This window comes from Pleurodeles waltl, chromosome 8 (genome assembly GCF_031143425.1).
Source record: "Pleurodeles waltl isolate 20211129_DDA chromosome 8, aPleWal1.hap1.20221129, whole genome shotgun sequence".
NCBI lineage: Eukaryota > Metazoa > Chordata > Amphibia > Caudata > Salamandridae > Pleurodeles > Pleurodeles waltl.
In genome coordinates, this window is record NC_090447.1 from 1267037492 (window position 1) to 1267058566 (window position 21075).

General features: G+C 42.4%; 1 protein-coding gene across 1 annotated transcript in view; it reads right to left on the reverse strand.

Moving 5' to 3' along the window:
• The window catches only part of LOC138248537 (lysosomal proton-coupled steroid conjugate and bile acid symporter SLC46A3-like), a 195554-nt gene that overhangs the window by 133803 nt on the left and 40676 nt on the right, over window positions 1-21075 (reverse strand). Inside the window, exons 2-3 of the mRNA XM_069202201.1 lie at window positions 8971-9120; window positions 1449-1707 (exon numbers count right to left, since the gene is read on the reverse strand). Of these exons, the coding sequence (XP_069058302.1) occupies window positions 1449-1640 (192 nt within the window). The 5' untranslated portion in view covers window positions 1641-1707; window positions 8971-9120. The remainder of the gene's footprint in view (window positions 1-1448; window positions 1708-8970; window positions 9121-21075) is intronic.

The following is a 21075-nucleotide window of genomic DNA, read 5'->3' on the forward strand; positions in this document are numbered from 1 at the left end:
TTTGTTTACGTTTTACATTGGCAATGATTATTTTTATGGGGAAACTCTTTGATCAGTAGTGGTACAGGGTGCATTGAGGTTTCATATTTAGATCATTCTATATTTCAGGTTTTCATTTAGGGCCACATGTACGTATATTTGGAATTGCGATTCCCTAATTTCGATTCCATGCGATTCGCAATTAGGAAATCGCAACTCCAAATGTAAGAAACTCCACTGACTTTCTTTTGCGATTCCCGGTGGGTCGCAAATAGAACTGCCTCATTAATATTAATGAGGCAGGTCGCAAATTGGGTCCACCGGGAATTGTAATAAACACAGGGATGGTGGCCTGCTGCTGTCAGAAGACCACCATGTCTGTGATTGCTTTTAAATAAAGCAATTTTTTATTATTTTTATTTTTTAAACGTAGCGTTTAAAAACAAAATAAATTAAACGTTTCAGTTTCATTTTTAAAGAGTAGGCAGTGGTCCTTTGGACCACTTCCTGCTCTTCAAAAACGTTTTTGCATGCTTTCACAAAGGGGAAGGGATCCCTTGGGGACCCCTTCCCCTTTGCGGATGAGTTAGCACCAATTTGAAATTGGTGCCAACTGCGATTGTTTTGCGACCGTGTTCACGATCACAAAACAATTATACATTCATTTAGATTCGGTATTAGGAAGGGATGCCCTGAACACGCCCCTTCCTAATACCGAATCACAAAACCCAGATTGCGATTCGGTAACAGGTTACCGAATCGCAGTTTGGGCTTTGTACATCCCAAAAGGCATTTTTCTAGTCGCAATGGAAAAATGCTTTGTACATGGGGCCCTTAGTATTATGTGCTTACACAAGAGTTGGGGTTAAGTGCGAATAGCTTGCACTGGAGATTGATGTCACTCGGGATCACCGGGCGGACTCCTTCTCCATGTCATCTTTAATTTTTGAGATTTGTAGCACTAGCGTGACAACATCTATTGCTATTGGTTAAAAGCATGTAATGGGGTTGTATGAATGCATCCTGTTGAGCATGACAGCAAGGGTGAACGTGGAAAGCATTCTTGGAACTTAAGTAGTGGTGTTTTGCTGTACCGGTAAAAGGAGCACACTTTTCCATTTAGTAACATGTTTTTTCACTGGGCACTGTTTTATGAATTGTTCTTGTTTACAGAGTACTGCTATCCGCATTGAGGACGGCACCATACTGGACACTGAGAACACAATACTGATTGAAACATGTATTTTGTTCGGCCCTTCAGCAGCATATATGGCTGTTGTTTTATATACAGCGCGGGAGCCGGCACTGGTATCACATGGTTTATTACCTCCATTCACCATCATCTATACCATCAAGGTATTTTTGATGATAAAAGCTAATGCGGTTAGCCTAATAAATCAAGTGCCTTCACATCCTGCAATGGCATCCAGTGGCGCTGACATGCACATCTACTTCTAAATACGTCTTACCTTTTGATCTATATAGAAAGGACTGGATTTGTTTGTCTCGCAATCATTAGAAGTTTTATTTTCTCCAAAACTGGAGTTGGTGGTTTCTTGCCATAGCCGCCGATAGACGTACTGCTGCAACAACGGGAAGGTAAGGTAGGAAGCGAAGCAGTAGAGCACCACCACAGGCTCTACGAGGCGAAACTTCTTCATTTCTGCACTTCATTCACCATCAGCTTTTACAATGGAATCACACAGCGCTCATTTAAGGGAAATCCATCTGCAAAAATAAGATGTAGATGAGCTGAGAAGATTAGTATGAAAACCATTGCAGTGTGGGGATGTGGACAGGGACCCCCTTTTGTCATGAGTGAGCTGGGCCCACACATGCAGCAGCCTTCCTCACTTGGTTCCAGCGAATCACTATAAACTGCTTTTAATAACTTTGTTACATGTCATGGTGGTGTTCGTACAATCCCATCAGCCCACTTCCTCGCCCACCCATCTACCTCTAATCCCTTGCCTCTGCATATTAAAAAAACATCACCCAACCAACAACTTGGTACCAGCATTATGGAGATAAGCTGTGGGTGATTCAGGTGACTTTGGGTAGGGACTGGGATGTCTGTGTTCAGGAGCCTATCACTGCTCTGATATAATCAGTCATGGACTGACCTGTGAACACATTATAGGACCCCTGGTGCCTAATTTTAGGAAACAAGATCTCTTTCCACCCCTGCCGCTATCTGAACAAAGACTATCTCTGTTTGTCGGCCACTCTCCTGCTTTTGTAGATTGAGAATGACCCTCAAATGAGAACAGATGCCCCTAAATGAATATGAAACCCACTCAATACCTCCTAATCCCCGACTGTGAGTGATGTATATTCAACTGTTACCACATCAAGTCACTTTATCAATCATACTTGGAGATTACCAACCAAAAGGAGAGATCTCAATCAAGCAACATCATACTTGCACGGGGGTTTAAAATTAAAACCTGACCTTAAAAAATCTTTGGCATCACCTAGACCTGCATTCCACCATGAGAACACGGATAGAGTTTCAAAAAAGGAACTTGATGTCAACCAAATTGCCTCCAAGAAAACTAGAGGCACTGTAAAAGCCTTAACAACTTGGTAGCAACACTGACAATATTGTGGGAAACAATATTGTTGTCAAAAATACCACAATACCATGCTCCTATACTTCTAATGGGAAGTATCAAAAGAACTACAAAAAATATATTTCACACTAAGATTGTCCAAAAATACACAAACATTTTGAGTTTTTTGGTAGAGTTTAAAGTAGTAAATTTAAAATATTTTAAAATATGAATTTAATATAATGTAAAGTAAATAAATTCCACTAATACTATATTAAAAATATATACACACATAAATACAAATATATATGTGTTTTTATTTAAATTAATACATAATATGTAGTATAACTATTATATATTGTAACATAATTAATGACTTTATTTTACATTATGTCATTTTTGTAATATTTCAAATTTATTACTATGAATATATTTATTTTTCATATTTTTTTTTTTCTATATTACAAAAATAAAAAAATACACAGGGCCCGATTACAAACTTGGCGATAGGGATTACTCAGTCCCAAACGGGACGGAAATCCCATCCGCCGTATTACAAGTTTCATTATATTCTATGGAACTTGGAAAACAGCGGGCGGGATATCCGTCACGTTTGGGATGGAGTAATGCCCTTTGCCACGTAATCAGGCCCATAGTCATTACATACTATATATATATATATATACACATATATATATACATACACATATATACACACACACAATAACACCATAAAAATATAAACAACTGAACTTGAAAAAAAATATACTAATATAGCCTTCCCCCTACTGCTAACCCCGTCCACCACCACCCAGCGTCCATCCCACCTCCCAGGACCTCCTTAAGGAGGGCCACAGGGGGGGACAATGCCGCTGGCATGCCAAAGTCGCACCACATAAGCCAATCTGAGCCCATCTGCACCTAGACCACGCCCAGCACCAGGAACCCTGGTCCCCTGCCATCCCCTCAGCTACACCGCCACCAAATTCCATGCCCTGGACCCCAAACACATCAGCGAACACTGCTGCTGTGCCTCACCCTACTCTACAATATGGCCTTTTACCTGCACTCACTGCTCTTTCACCTGCAACAACAACGCAGAACACCTACCACACCGCACCAGCACCCCAACTGCTTGCCTACATCCTCAACACAGGCTCACTCTGCAAGAAAGCCACCAAGCTGTGAGACTTCATTTCCACCCTCGCCCCCGATGTTGTCTTCCTCACTGGGAACTGGCTCAACCCTTTGTCTGCCCCTGACATTGCCACAGAAACATCCAAATAATATAAGTTCACACGCTAGGAAGGTAATCACAAAAATGCCATGGAAAGCTGGCAAGCAGGTGCAGGGGCCCCTCTGCCCAGCACCGTCGCAATGTTCACTGTCTGCTTTGCAGATAGTGAACATTACGAGGGTGTTGGTGCACCCTCTGGGCTACAGCATTGCCGCTGACTCGATTACGAGCCAGTGACAATGCTGTAGCCCGTTTCCCGCTAGGCTGGCAGGGAGAAACCAAGGTTTCTGCCCGCCAGCCTAGCTGGAAAGTCTTAATGGGGCCGGCAGGGAGGTAGCCTGTGAGGTGGCAATCTCCCTGTCAGACGTTCGGCGGACGGTGAAAACCATCTGTCAAACTTGTAATGACCCCACCTAGAACCACATCAACAAGCCCAGAGGAGGGGCCGCCATCACCCAAAAAGAAACCGTCCAGTGCACCACAATAAACAGACAGTGCCGCTCCAGCCATGAAACACCACAACTTCAAACTCCAAACAGATGGAAAGTCCACCAGAGGTACCCTCGTCTACAGACCCTCAGGGCCTCACCCCAGCTTCTGCAACATCATCGCCAACTTCACTGCCCCACTCTCCATAGACTCCAATGACTACATCTTCCTCAATGACCAAAACTTCCACCTCAACGAACTCATTGACAACGCCGTCATCATGCTCAACAGCATGAACAACACTGAACTCACCCAACACATCAACTACCTTACTTACAGCGCAGGACACACACTGGAGCCCATCTTCACCTCCAGCAATCAAGTCAAGAACAGCCATGTCACCGAACGCACCTGGGCCAACGACTCCATCATCCACTTCAACATCTCCAGCCCTTGTACCAACACCACCATGCTGCCTAGTGTCCCCCGCACCCCCCCCCACAGCTGGAGCAAAGTTTGAGACCCAATCAACCAACGCCCTCAACACATCCAACCCGAACACTGCCACAAACCTGGCCAGGGTGTCAAGGACTTCAACACCTGGATCAACAACTGCGCCAACAGCATCACCCCCATAAAGACCAAAACAGACACAGGCGATGTACCAAAATGCGAATAGCAAAATGCGACTGGAAAGATTATGACACACCAGCAAGGACAACTCCACCATGGCTACTTTCAAGACCTCCCTCCACCTCTACCACCAGCTGCTGAAGGAAAAGAAGAATGCCCTAACTATTTGTATCGAATCCAGTTCCAACCACAGCAAAGAACTCTTCAACGTCATCATGGAGCTCTCCAACCCCATAGCCACAGAGAACAGTATCACCCCCTCACAAGAACTCAGCGACAACCTTGACAACTTCTTCCACACAAGGTCATCACAATGTACAAAAACTTTGAAACCCAGTTAAAGCCTGCAGACTTCCTCAACCTACACTCCCTCACTGCAACCAGTACTGACCAGATGGAACCAGCTTACTCACTCAGACACCACCACCATCATGAACTCCGCTCACTCAGGTGCTCCCATGGACCATTGCCCACACCACATCTTCAATCTCGGAAGCCAAAGGATTAGTCACTAACTCATCACCATGTTCAAAACTTCATCAACTACGGCCACTATCCCTAAAGACTGGAAGCACGCAGAGGTCAAACTGCTACTCAAGAATCAGTGCAGGAACCCCAGCAAACCCCCAAACTACCACCCAATCTCCCTGCTCCCCTTCTCGGACCAGGTCATGGAAAAGGCCATCAACAAGTAACTCATGAAACATCTGGAGCAGAACTTTCTTCTCAACACCTCCCAGTCTGGATTCCGCAGCAACCACAGAACGAGGCCACCCTGATTGCAGCTACCAATGACATCCAAGCCCTCCTCTACCGGGGGGGGGGGGGGAGAGAAAAGAGAGAGAGAGAGAGAGAAAGAGAGAGAGAGAGAGAGAGAGAAAAGAGAGAGAGAGAAAAGAGAGAAAAGAGAGAGAGAGAAAAGAGAGAAAAGAGAGAGAGAGAAAAGAGAGAAAAGAGAGAGAAAAGAGAGAAAGAAAGAGAGAGAGAAAGAAAGAGAGAGAGAAAGAAAGAGAGAGAGAGAGAAAGAGAGAGAGAAAGAAAGAGAGAGAGAGAGAAAGAGAGAGAGAGAGAAAGAGAGAGAGAGAAAGAGAGAGAGAAAGAGAGAGAAAGAGAGAGAAAGAGAGAGAAAGAGAGAGAAAGAGAGAGAAAGAGAGAGAAAGAGAGAGAAAGAGAGAGAAAGAGAGAGAGAGAAAAGAGAGAAAAGAGAGAGAAAAGAGAGAAAGAAAGAGAGAGAGAAAGAAAGAGAGAGAGAAAGAAAGAGAGAGAGAAAGAAAGAGAGAGAGAGAGAAAGAGAGAGAGAAAGAAAGAGAGAGAGAAAGAGGAGAAAGAGAGAGAGAAAGAGAGAAAAAGAGAGAAAAAGAGAGAAAAAGAGAGAAAAAGAGAGAGAAAGAGAGAGAAAGAGAGAGAAAGAGAGAGAAAGAGAGAGAAAGAGAGAGAAAGAGAGAGAAAGAGAGAGAGAGAGAAAGAGAGAGAGAAAGAGAGAGAGAAAGAGAGAGAGAGAGAGAGAGAGAGAGAGAGAGAGAGAGAGAGAGAGAGAGAGAGAAGAGAGAGAGAGAGAGAGAGAGAGAGACCGATCCTCTTCTCAGAATTCAAGGAAATGCACTTAGCTGGATTGCCTCCTTCCTATCTATAAGAACACAGAAGGTCGTCCTAAAACCAATCACCTCCAAACTCAAGGACATCATCTGCGGTGTCCCCAAAGCTCGTCACTAAGCCCCACCTTCAACACCTAAATGACCACCTTGGCCGACATCGTGGGATGCCATGGACTAAACATCATATCCTACGCAGAAGACACCCAACTCATCTTCTCCCGCTTCAAAGACACTACCACAACCAGAACCAACTTCACAGGTGTATGACAAGTGTTTCCAACTGCCTGAGGGACAACTGCCTGAAGCTTAACATGAGCAACACAGAAGTACTGATCTTCATCAACAACAAGAACGACTCCTGGTGGCCCTCGGAACTAGAACCCACGCTGACCCACCACATGAAAAGCCGCATCCTCATTCTGGACAACAAGCTGACCATGAAGTCCCAGTCTCCTCTGCCTGCTTCCTCAAACTGCGCACGCTACGAAAAATCTTCAAATGGCTCCCCCAGGACTCAAGACATACCATCACACAGGCTCTAATCACTAGCCATAAGTCCATAAAGGGTTCCAGGTCAGGCACTGGTTTAAAAGGATTCCAGGGCAGGCACTGCTTTAAAAGTTAAAAATTCATCGACCAGGCTACCTTGGCAATACGGCACACCACACATATTTACTTTGTTTTTCCAAAAAGCCAGTTTGATGATTAATCTAGTGTTATTATTTATTAATGTGTGGTTTCCCAGAACATACTTCGCCCTAGATCGCTAAGGTGTCAATGATCAGTAATTAAAAGTATATATGCATTAAAAAAATAAACACAATCAATTTACATAATTTAAATTCAATAAAATAATCAATAATAGTTATTCAATTATTAATTAATTCCTCATCCTTTACTCCTATAAACGTAGCAGCTTGCACCTAAAATATAACTATAAAAATGTGTTCCATAATTGAAATGTTTAAAATCAATTAATTAACAAATAATTAATGTTAATTATTACTCAACTTCCCAGCCTAGACCCCTACAAACCTAGCCGCCTGCAACTAAAATGTGGGCAAGTAGAGCATGACGCAATTGGAGGTAACAATCGAATTGTGTGTGGGAGAGCTGGTATATTTCCTGCAACTCCTGGAGTGTCAGAAATACCCCACCACGTCTAACATCTTCTAGATATGTGGTCCCTATTCTGTCCCAATGTGTAAAGCCCTGAAGGCCTGATTCGTGCCTTAGCCACGTGCCCTGCCATAATGGCATCATCCAAATGAGTTCCAATCAATAAAATGTAAGGCTGGTCTCCAATAAAATAAGTTCACCTGGGTACAGTCAGGGAAAGAGTGAGGTATCAGTGAACTGTAAAGTAGGCCAAGTAGACCAACCAGGCCTAGGAGATGGAGTTCTGTTCAGTAGGCTGGATTGTCCCAGACCCCATTAAACCAGCTATTGATCGTAGCCGTTTGTGCAGCAAGGCTGTACCCATAATGATCAGTCATACTAAGGACTCCTTCGTACTGAGATTTCCTGGCAGAGATGAAGGCCACTCGGTGATGCCCTCCCCCTAACACAAAAGGTGGTGACCATCAATGTCAGCGCTTGGAACCACTTTTTTGGGGAATCGGGTGAAAGACGTTTGCGAGGGTATAAAGAAAGCGAGAAAGGTACATTATCTGAAATAAGGCTATGCATCTCAAAGGATTTAGAGGCAGGTGGCCTCACTTTCGCAGATCCCAATTCAAGTCTGACATGAGGGGCTGGAAATTACAAGTCAAGGGCAAGTCTGGGAGGGGCACCAAGTATGACCTCCTGCCTCGCTCTCAACTGGCATCAGCAGTGATTTGTTCAGTTGATAGGCAAGGCAGATGCTTTACCATATAGGGGGATAATTTCAAGGCATCTGGGACCTGAAGATTGCTGGTCCTCTAGTAACAGTGCATAAAGAGCCATGCTCTCCTCGGGACTCCCCCCTTCCCAATGCCATCCCTGAATTCAAGAGTCGCATCTAATAAGGCACGCCAAGGGTTCCATTACTAGAGCAAACAACAACGGAGACAGCGAACATTCCTGCGGGGTGCATCTGCGAATCGGGAAAGGACTACATTCACCCGGACCTGGAAGTAGGGGTGTTATATAGCAGGCCTAGGAGTCTTAGAAAATAGGGTCCAAAACCTGCTTGTTGAAGCACAGACTCCAAAAAGGTCCATGCGACCATGTCAAAGGCTGTTTCAAGGTCAATCAGGAGTAAGACCAGGGAATCTTCCAGCCGGCGTGGTAAATAATTCATAATTACCTCCTACAAACCCAACAACCCACCAGAACAGTATAAATGACGATTAAATAAAATAAAAACAATTTAAATCACTTAAAATTACAAGTTACATTAAAAAAAGTTTTTTAAAAAAATTAATGACATTTATCTAAACAATAGTAACACATAAAAGTAGTATATCGACTGAAACACCTTCAAATAATGAAAATATATTTATAACTACTATATTATTGGAAATAATAAAACATCAATATTATTTAAAACAGTATTACTTACTTTAAAAAACAATGTTCTTGTCAACGATATTTGTGCACCGCAATATTTGTTTCTCATGATATTTTATTTCCATTACTTCACTCTCCCAATATTTTTAACTCGTCATTTTGCCCAAACACCAACTTGGTGATCTTGCCAGTTGTTCTGGACCTAGAGAAGCAATTAAAAAAGTGGTGAAGTAAAATAACAAGGCCTGAGGACATGCACCATTCAAGCAAGCAAAGTGCCTACACCCACAGGAGAGAGTAGAAATTGGAGGGTTGCTTGATTTACAACCATTTACCTCTTTATGTTTTTTACGCTATGTACCACCATCCTTCAAGGAAGCAGTGAACACTTAGAAAACTTTAAAGTGAGGGCACGGCAAATTCTTCAGTGCTCTTAAGTAGCAAAAAGCGACATGAAGAACTTAACAAAACTTTTAAATAAATAAATGATAGAACACTTGTATAGACATAAGTGAGCAAGACTAGAATCCATATGGCTTACAAAAAAAGAGATGAGCATTACATTGGTTGTCAATAGATAAAATATGCACTGTTTACATGTGTGATATAATCAAGTGGGTGGTTAACGAACTAAATCTCCACATTCATAGCCTCTGTGTGAGATAAACATCAACCCTGGGGGACACAATCAGTTTTCTGAACTCCTTAGCTGGCTGCCATAATTATGGAAGGGTTTGTGCAGCAGATGAGCACCAGATTCTTTATTGTTTAGGCATTTTTTAACTACCCATCATAATCTAACGATTGTCAGAGAGCTGATAAAGGAAGCCGGAGTACACATTAAAACAGACAATCTGATTTTGCCTTGAAGGGCAGTCATAAATGTACATAACTTTGTGCTTGCAATCCTTCCTTTGGGAAAGAACAGTTAAATAAAAATACAGTGGCACCTATCTCGATTAGAAACCAGGTAAATCCTTTCACTGCGCTTATGACAGATATAATTCATGAAGTACATGGTGATGACATCTAAAAGGTCAGTGTACATGAGATGTGGGTGCTGAACACTCGGTGAATCACAGATTGGGAAAAAGAGGAAACAGAATAACCAATGTAAGTGGATATTCAGTGAAGCTATGGGGGCAACTCTCTTCCACAGCAGAAGTCAGTTAAAAAGCAGGAATGAGTGGGTGGTAGTGGAGAAGTGGGGGATAAAAAGCCTTAGCACCCTACCACAAGTACAAGGTGCCAGAAACCATGGGGACAAAAGTGAAACAAACATTGGCAAAGCCAATAGGTCTTGCCTACGGGCGAGATAATGGCTTTAGCAATCGGGTGGGGGTGGTGAAGGGCGGGTGGGAGTGGTGAACGGGAGGGCAGGTGGGAGTGGTGAACAGGAGTGGGTGGGGATGGTCAATGGGAGGGCGGGTAGGTTTGTGAAGGGGAGGGCAGGTGGTAATGGATAACAGAATGGCAAAAGAAATTGCCACAATAGGTCTGGTTACTTCAAAAAGATCAGGTTCTGGGCAGATAGCTCGTGTACACCACATCAGAGAAAGAAAAAAACATTTAATGAACAGTCTCCTGGGCTGCATAAAAAGCAACCTTGTATTGCCAATCCTGAAATTGACAACTCTGAAACTGAGAAGAATAGTGCTTGATCTTCCAGACTGAAAGACGTTTTCCGACAATGAGGAGATTTTTATCAACCTTACTTTGCAGATGGACTATAAGACATATCAAGCAATGGAAATACCAGGGAGAAATACAAATAAACCTGTTAAATGTACGTTATGTGGTTCAGATGAGCATTACGTAGCCACCTTAGAAATAAGATGGTAATTTTTGCTTTCTTTGAATTTCAGAATGTATATACATCTTCTTTGCAACACTAAAACAGCTCGTTCCTCACAATGAAGATCTGGTGTCCAGTGTGCATTAAAAACAACTCGCTATCTGAATGGCTTCTTTGGAGCACTCACCCATAAAATGTGTACTTTAAAATTACCTCACCAAAAAAAGAAAGCTTTTTTTCCTAATGTAAGAGTAAAAGCCCATCCTTTGAATTTATTAAAAGTGTGCTACGCGCTTAGTGGATTATCCCAGAAACAATATATATGCATTGTAGTCATGAGCCATACTTGTTTAACAAGACTACCTAGCAGTCATTTAGCCATTATCCTAACTTGTTTGTCGGGAGAGAAATAACAACCAGACTCTAAGGCCTAATATCTGTTGTTTTAAAAGGACCAAAAAGATTACAAATAAAAATAAAAAATAAAAAAAATCGGACGGTTTGTCTCTTGTTACAATAATATGCCTATCAAGGAGTGCATGCAAACATGTACCCTTGTGCATAACACAAAGGATGAGGGCAGCAGCTGTGTGTGCAGGAGGGGATAGCCTTCTGGCACAAACCTGTGCTGCTTCAGATTTCCCATCCATGTTGTGCATCCCCCACAATTCTTAAAATATATCGCTGACTGGCTGCGGATGGGGGAAGGCTAACATTAATGGCAGGAAGAGGGCAGGAGAGGGCAGCACCATGAGGCACAGTGGGATACCAAGCGAGACACCGGACTCAAGAGAATCAAAAACGGAGACAGCAGGAGGAGGACGAGAGGCGGCATCAAGACGAACCACTTAAATGTGGTTTTTTCTTAAAATGTGAAGTTCTGTTTCGTAGTGTAAATGGAAGGGAGAGGAGAGAGGGAGAACTTTGTGAGGGCACGAGAGAGAAAGGTGACTCTTAGAGGAGCCAGGGAGCAGCATGAGAGTTAAGAAGAACTGTAGGTAGAGAAGGTGAGAGTGTAGCAAGTAGAAGAGAGGGCTTTGGATAGGAGTGTGAAAGGGGAGATCGCTTGGAGGCTGGTGAACTAAATTAAACAAAGGGAAGCAGCAGCCAAAACCAAGCAGGTAGCTAATAAGAAGACTGCAAAAAAAAAAAAAAAACGCAAGTACCATGATTGAAGCAACAGCGGTCGAAGTATTCCCACGTCACACTGGAACCACTCCAAGCTAACAACACTTCTTCCTAAGAACCACTATGCTAGTTTTTTAAAGTGAAATATGGAACATTCCCCTGTGCTTAGACCCCATGGCCTGGCAGCAGAGCTCACTCCACATTGACAGCAACGCCTCCATTTTGTGTCCGGCTTCTGAACAGCCATTACCAGATGGAGCTCCATCTAAACAGGGCATAGCATGCACAGCGGGGTTGGCAAAAACACAGAAGTAAAAGCGCTGCCCGCACCCGGCAGCCTTCTTAAAATGGAGCACCAATCCACTGAATTCGGGAAAAAGATTACAGAAACAATAAATAAGGTATCTACTTGAAGCCAATAAAAAAAAAAAAAAAACAAAAAAAAAAAAAAATGTGATGACAAGAATATATATATATTTTTTTTTTTTAAGTGTTTGCAATCCAATTATTGAGCAGCGATGAGTGAGGGGTGTGTGGAAGGGGGCTTACACTTTTAAGTTCTTAGACAAAGAAAAAAGAAGTTCCTAAAGCAATTGCTAAAATGGGACATGCATAAGGCTACAAGGAATAGGGTGGTGCTCCGTGGGTGGAACAACCCACAAAAAGGAGGGACAAAAAGGAAAATGTAACCACTTGGAAGCAAGGGTCGTTAAAGGACAATCGAAGAAACAAACAAAATGCAGAGGGCGGGCTGTAATCCAACAAAGAATTTACAACATGTCATGCGCTGTCTAGAGCGGGGACATAAAAAGTGACCAGGGAGATCTGGAGCTGGGTCTTATCGGACTCAAAACTGTGATATTTTTACTTCTCCATTTCACTCAAAGCAGGCTTAGCTGATTGAATGCCTATTTGCACCACGGTCTTCCGTACCCTAAAGGAGTACGAGAACTGGTAATGACTTGTCAATCAAAAAATGGATTTGTCAAATTCTGCGCAGGAGTTACGACAGCAATAGCTATGCCCCATAGTGAAGTCATTTCCTATCAACTTTTTCCTACAAATACTCATTGTATCCATTTCTTTCGCAGACACTTCCCTCTGCCTTGAAAGGTCTACTTTTGCCATTTTGATGGTTGTGCTAATTAATGATCAGGGTTAGACATGACTCAGAGTGCTATGGATGTCCAGTCTAGGGCTCCAGCTAAAGAGTGACAATAGTCAGGCTGCGTCCTGCGACCCTTCCACTGTGGTTTCCTGCTCCTTTTGCTGTGGCACTAATTAAAGGCACATAATCAATAAATAAGGTGTACTTGTTGGGCCTGTGGGGCACCAAACAACTACTGTGTGCTGGTGTAAATTGGCAGCTACCTTAGGTTTTTACACTTCCATCCGTTATTAATGAGAAGCCCCTTGTTTCTGCTACAGTGCACCTTCCTTTCACAACTGTTCTAGTCAGTTTCGGACTACCTGCTATCCAACGAGCAGGAGTTGGCTGAACTCCCTATGCTCTTCCTCCAAGAGTCTATCAACGTTGCTAGCTTTCCCTACAGGTATCGTAGTTTTTTCTGGCACTTTCAGGTTCTGCACTTCCAGACTTCGATACTGTGCTTCCTATTCACCCTTCCACAGTGTTTAAAGATGTATTTGTCCTTTCTAATTTTTAGACTGGTGCATGGATGCAAAGTTCTTACAGTTATCCCGTTCTTCCCACTAATCCTAAGGGTTGATCTTGATTTGGGTATTTCTACTCCTTGGACGAGATATACTTCTCTCTATCTGGTGAGGGTGCAAGACCAATAGTAAAGTATTCTGAGCATTGTTCCCCTCCAGCTGTGCCAAAAAGTTATTTACTAAGGTCAACCAAGCAACATCAGTCCACACAATGGTATTCCACTCTCTGCTCAGAGGAGCATCAGTATGAACAGAAGTGCCTCCTCAAGATTCACTACTCAAACTATAAACTAGTATTGGCTACTTCCCCTATTTCTACCACTAACTCTGTACTTTATCCCAAACTCCGACTGCTGCATGCAGAATGTATCTGCCTCCCTAGTAATTTTAATCCCAATTTTGAATTCAGAGAAAAACGAAACATGTTGCAGATAGCAGTATTACAAGCGTTCTTTATACGCTGCTGTTCAAGAGTCTTCCTGCATCAGTATGTGGCAGAATCTTATAATTCAACACTTCGGAGGGGTAATCATCAGCAAAGATATGAACAATAATTTGAATGAAGAAAACTCACAGTCAAATCAATTGATTTAACAGGTTTTTACTGCAGATCAACATAGAGAAAAACTAGGAAAGTAGCTGGAGGTGCTTACGTCCTGGGTAAGTATTTGCAAAGGCCTCTGCGAACAGATAGAACGACGGGCAGTGTGTTTTACGTTGCAGCTGTGTGAGGATAAATCTGCATATGGGAGAGCAGTTTGCGGGTAAAATACTTGCACACCCAAATTAAGTCCACCTATTCTGAGAGCCAGCTTGTTGAACTCTCCTCCCCACAAGAAATTGACAATTCCTGGACTGGGGGCAGCAAAGCAGAACTACCAGGTTACACTGCATCTTAGACATCAAAGGGCTTTATCCAGTATTTGTTCCTACATTGTACTTTTATTGATTACCAGATTTGAGGTTTCAGGGAGAAGCTGTGAGGCTCGGCATGTCAGTCACCTTTGAGTTTAGTGAAGGTTTGAAAGTCTCCTGGTGCTCTGTTCACAATATTACCTATGCTTCATTTCACTGTGATGGCAGACCTGGTATGTTTTGATCTCATTTTATTTTGAGAATTAACCTGGAATTGTAAACAATATGTTGTGCATAGGAGGAGAGCTTACAGCTCAGTTACAGCAGAATCAGGACTCAACCAAGTATAAATGTCAGCACCGAACAACTTATTAAAGTTGCTACACATGATTCCATAGTAATAATAAAAGTCTTATATCATTCTGTAGATGGATAAACCACTGCTTTCACTCTATCTGCTGTGATACATGTGCAGCTTGAACCACACATTCTGCTACTACACCATCCCCAAAGTGTAAGTCTTACCAAGGTTAGACCGTGCTACCCCTTCAAAGTCAACACCCGACAAAGAAGACCCATTACATTTCAGTTGTCTTGCACTATTATTTGGTTTCTGCACTTCCAAAAAAAAAAGAGGCAATGTTTGTTACCACTGAATGCCTGCCTGTCCTTGAGTTGTGCAGGTAATGGGGAACTTGCTCTTCTAACTCAGTTCCTAGCATCTTTCAGAGGAATCAAAGTTTTTGTAAGGAGATATTCATGGAACATCAAGAGTTCGATAGTCGTGAGGTTTTGTAGTCTAGGGTTTACCAAATTAGCACATGCACACCGACATTGGTTTATCTTGTGCAAAGCAGAAAGGAGTGCAGTCTGTGGACATCATTTCCAGTAGATGATACAGTATGTCGGGCAAAATATGTGGCCAATTTGTATTCCTCTTTCGAAGGCATACAAAGCTTTACACCCAAAAGAGGACTGCCAGACCAACTGTGATCAATGGTTTGGTAGTAATTTTACTAGTTCAGGTATTTTGCCTTTTTGTAAAACCAATCCCACAAAAGGGATATAGAAGTACAGATGTTACAGTACAGCAATCGCCACAAAGCACAAGCATGCATTGCATCATACATGGGTTGCCTATGCAACAGGTCTGACACATACTTAGGTCCCACGCCTAGGTGCCACCGAGCAAAGGGCGCTCAAAAAATATTTTAAATGACCCTTGGGAAAACCTATAAAACAGAATTATAAACTGATGGAAGCATTTAAATGTACTACAGACAGGCAGCTCTAAGGAAAGTGGAAGGTCATAGTCCAATAAAAGAAATATAAACCTTATTGGTTAACAAATATTTCATTAAGATTACAGGAGCTTTTCCCTTTGCTGGTTTATATAAAGTGTAATATAAACTTGATTTGTACGCTGATGTGACTCCACACCATTACGTAAAACAGCTCATCTGCATTCTGCATGCTAAAATATAAAAAATTAAAGTAAGCTATAAACGTATTCATTGAACAAACAAGAAGTGTATGACACAGTCAGGAAACAACGGATGAAATCCAACAAATGGAGATAGAGTCAATGTCCCCTTGTCTCATAAAAACAAAACATATACTTCGGATTGTCTTATAATGACAGCATTTAGCTCCATGGCTCGGGGAGCACTAGATGATTACTTATTGTAAGGAGCGAGAGTGCAGGAAGCACTATATTCTCTAGACACTTGAACGTCCGGCACAAGATATTGGATGAAATTCTGGGATGCACACAGAGTCAGTTTAGGCTTGTGATGGGCTGTTTGTTTAGGCCAAATTGGTTGGGCATTCTACCTATGGTCAGACTGGCCTACAATGCAACCAGGCAGTGCCCGATGGGCTGGTCTGACAGGTCATGTGAGGGCCGTTTTTTGGTTGTTTGTGGACCTGTTTGTGGTCTTCTGGGCCAGATTTTACTTGTGGTTTCCCGGATATTAAAATAAACTGCCTGGAGCAACCTCAAATCCATGCAGTCATCTATACCTTGCAAAACACTTACCCGGAATGTCTTCACAAATTCAAACCTGCCCCAGTTTGCAAGCATTGGCCCGTTTTCCAACATTCTAATTCAGTTAGGGAGCACTTTTATTCTCTCTCTCCAGTTAGACCCCGATTCTACCGCATTACATTAGACCAGTGGTCTCCAAACTCTTTTTTTAAGGTAAATCACCTTTATTAAAATCAAAATACATATGGATCTCATAATATCAATACAAGATATTTGTCACAACGATAATGAGAAACTTGAAAGGAATTGTAAAAGCTGTTTAACATTTTAAAGTGTAAAATGGGGGAAAACAATAAAAAAAAAAAAACTGGAACAAGACCAATAAAAATAAGAAAGATACAATGGGTATTGAAAAGCTAAGAAACAGTGATATTCAGTAAAGCACAAAATGAGCTATAATTAGGTTAAATCAAGAACAGAGCTAAACAATTCATGGTGGCTTAAAATTCTCAGATAATGTACAATTAGTAGAATTGCAAGCAACAGGATTGAGATAATCAATCAAAAGTACAGATCTCTATTTATGGAGGGGCAGTATAAAAAGGTAAAAGCAATGTCTGTTACCTTTTTAAAAATGCAATAACATTGTAGTGCTTAAAACAAAGCCCTGTTATCTCTATAATGCTTCTTTTGGTCAGAGCCTGGCACGCCCCCACCCCCCGGGGGACCACTTGAGGTTCCCTCTAGGGGGAGCCGCCCCCCAGTTTGATGACCCCTGCATTAGATGATGCCCAACATAGAGGACATTACCAAAGAACAAGTGAGAGATGACCTATGTGCCCAGTACCATGCAAAAAAGCCCTAGCAAATGTTGTCTTACTAGCCTCCATACTGAACACAGTGAGCGTGACTAGATCAAATCGGGGCTCTTACAAGTAAGAGTCTTTTTAAATAAATTGTCCAAAAATATTTCCACACACACTGCCTGAACAGCCATGCCTTCTCCAGCACATTATTTGTCAATTCGAGAGTTAATGGGGTCACCACGACGGAGTCAGGCAGGCATTCTTGTAAACAGTAAGGAGCAGCTTTGCATGAAATTAATGTATAGAATCACAGCAAATGTTGGAAATGTCATTCCTTCTGGGCGCTTTTGAAAGTTTTCCACATGTTAAAAAAACAAACAAAGACAAAAAAAAACGGAGGACCAGGGAAACCCCATACTTTCAAGGGTGAATGTACGAGTTGGGAATCTTTCGGAAACACATAGAACAATAGTAGAAAAGAGAGAATGTACTATTTATTTGCTGTTTTTAGTGCCTCCCTGTGGATTTCCAATCCTTGCGAACCATCCTATAGTTTTCTCACAAAGACTAAATTTCAGTCGCTCTCCTAGCAGTGTCCACTTTCAATTCTCGTTTGTGGAGTCAGGGATTATGCGTCAAGCCAGGCCTCAGCCACCAGACATACTTGGGCTTGACCACTTCATTCTGCTTCCCCTTTCCAGTTTCACAAGGAACTATTTCTCTTTTGATGAGCACACCCCTTCGTTCAACTCCCTCGCTGCCTGCATTGTGAAGCAGCCGAGCTGATACTGGAGATGAACTCGCCGTGCATGTTATTTTGAGCCGCGGAGTCATTGTGTTTTGAAGAGTGAAATGGTGCATTTTACAGCACACCTGCCAGCCATGCCATTTACACGCATCATTAAGGGTCCGTTTGTTTGAGGTATTCAAGCAAAATACTCTGACAAAAAAGAATACACTTTTAAAAAACGTTTTACTAACGTATTGGGGTGTTACACCCCCTAATAAATGTATTTCCTGGTAAATAGTTGGGTACAGATGCTTTCAGTCAGGAATGGTGAGATGTCTGATGGATTTCATCAGGAGCGTTTACAAACACACAGACTTGTAGAAACGCACAAGCTCCCTCTGTTCTTTTGAAGTCCTTAAAAATATTGGTTATTTAACAAAATATTGTTTTCTACTCTTGGTACTCCTATTGATTGGGGTCCACTCCATTCCCACTGTCCCTTAGGCCCTTCTTGGCACCCTGCTTGTCGTGTAATATGTTTAAACTTTATATGCCGTCCTCATTGTCAGAAAACCTGAAGCTCGCACCCCAAGCCCGACCCACCCCCTTCCCCAATCGAACTGACTTGTTAGCCCCTGATTGTTGTAGGGCTGGCAGTACAGTAGTACAGTAACAACACTGCGCCAGAAAAGCTGCGTTCCAAAACTGGTGGGCACTTCTTAAAAGCAAAATAGAGCAGTCTCTTAAATTCGTATATTGGCACAGAGGTCGCAGAATCAGTGTTTTTCTATGGCTAGAGCTCAAATTCTGGAAGGAGCAAGCATTGGTAAAGCCAATAGGTCTGGCCTTTTAGTTGTACAAGCTCTTCTGCATCTACTCACGATTTTAGTGTAAGTTTAGTTGGATGTGGAAATGATTTAATGAGCGTATGAATGGATAGGTGAGCGAGAGCATGCATGGAATAATGTGCAGACTCATTCACGAGCTTCAGCCATCCAGGCACCCACTGGAGTGATGTACAAAGTACAGGAACACATTGGTGAGTGAACATGAATAGTTGAGCACATACATGAATGAATGTACAGCGGTGAATGAACGCTACAGTGAACAAGTTATTACAGGAAGGAAAGAGTGAACTTACATGAGTGAAAGTGTGCAGCAGTTAATTAACAAGTGAGAGAAGAAACGTGGATGTGTGTAACATTTAGTGAATGCGGTGCTGCAGTAATTAATGCTTCAGTGTTCAGCAGTAAATGAGTAAGTAGCAGGAGGAATGCATGAATGTATAGAATTGAATGAGTGTAGCAGTGACCAAGTGAATAGGGCAATGGGTGCATCAGTGTCCAGGAGTGAATGAATGGAATAGAAAATGACTGAAGAAATCAGGCAGTGTACTTGGGACTGAAGGTGTACATGTAAAGAAGTGGATAACTTCGGCAACGAATGAGTGTGTAGAGAAATATATGAATGAGTTAACAAATGAGTGAGTGCAGTAGTGAGTAGATGAATAGATCGGAGGAGGCATGCAACAGTGAGTGGGGACTGAAGCACTGAGTGTCGACAACAAAGTGTAGTAGTGAGTGCAAAATTAATTTGTGAAAGTGAAACTCCTGACTGTCTGCTGCCAGAACTATAAAATAAAAGTCGAGCAGAAAATTAGAATTTCAGAGGCAGAGCAGGTCTAGAAGAGTAAAAGGGAAGACGATGCTACAATTGGGAACATAAGAGAATGTTTAACATTTTTGAGGCCCTCAGCAGGTTATATTTTGGAGGTACCGTTCAGAATAATTGTTTATTTATTACTCATGTTTAGCTAATTCCACCCCGCATGATGCCAAGCACAATTGAAGTACACCTTAAACTTTCAGAAAACGAAGCACACAAAGCACAAATCACCCCCTGTCTGCAGCCACAAAGTACGGAAAAAAAGCTTGAACAAGTGTTTAGAATGCAATTTCTTTATTTTGTTATAGACTCTGGATCTGTGTCTCGCAACGTTAATGATTCACGTGGAACTCAGCGCCAAGCACGCCTGTTCCTTCCATTTCAGGAAATCCACTGTAAGAATGACTTTGCAGATCTATAAAGCACAGGTGCACAGAATTAAAACACCAAATCTGAAGATAGCACTTGAAATTAGATTTAATTTTAAATATTCTTAATCATAAATAAATACTCCTAGGCAACAGCCATTCTTGAGGCCAGAGTGAAAATCAAAGCACTGCACTGAGGATTTTTATCATTCCATAAGGTGAAACCTGAGTTTTCTCCCTAATTCTGTGCCCTTCCTTGCTTCTCCTCTCCTCTCCTCATTCTATGTATACGCTTGTCTTGTTAGACAGCGGCCTCCTGATTGGTTAAGAGTAAGCAGGATACAGGAGACGGACGGGGGGGGGGGGGGTAAAGAGCAGTGCAGTGGGAGACGTGAAGTAGAATGAGAAGGGAGCTAGAGACAGAGCTGAGGTGCAGAGGCGAGCGACAACTTGGAGAAGTAGCCGGAAAGAAAGATACACCGAGGAAAAAAAAAAAAGGGAAGAGTCAGATAGAGAAAAAGAGGTATATGGATAAGCATTCGAGCGAGATGGAAAGATCCAGAGGTATGCGGTGTTCTTCCCACCTGGCACATATAAATACTAGGCCAAAAAAGTAACTAAAAAATCATTCAGCCGCGCTTGAAGTGAAAAGGGCTGCCAGCACACTGCGCACACCAGCATTGGCAGCGTCGCTGCACCTCCGATGTATGTAACCATCTCATGCATGTCTCACACCTGCACACATTCATGCATACATACATATTCAGACACGTTCATTCACATGCATGTGAAGAGACCTTCACAACTCTTGGCCAGAAACTCCCATTGCCCTGGTAGCTAGATTGCTCTAGATAACGACAAATAATATTAAAAAAAAATAAACAACAATATTTGAATTTATTTAGTGCATTAATGCCAGAGGGTTCTAGGTAAGGACCGTAGGATGATCAAGTGTGGTCCTGCACAAACATGTTAAATGGAATAACCAGCGGCGGCTCCTCCGCTAAAGCAGAGGAGCGTCGCCCAACTGCTTTATGCACTGGGCGAAAGGGAAAAATAAATAAAATGATAATAACGTAATGTTATCATTATTTTATTTTTCCTCGGGAGGGCAGGGCTGGGCTGGCGGAGGGCTATGTGCAGGTAAGT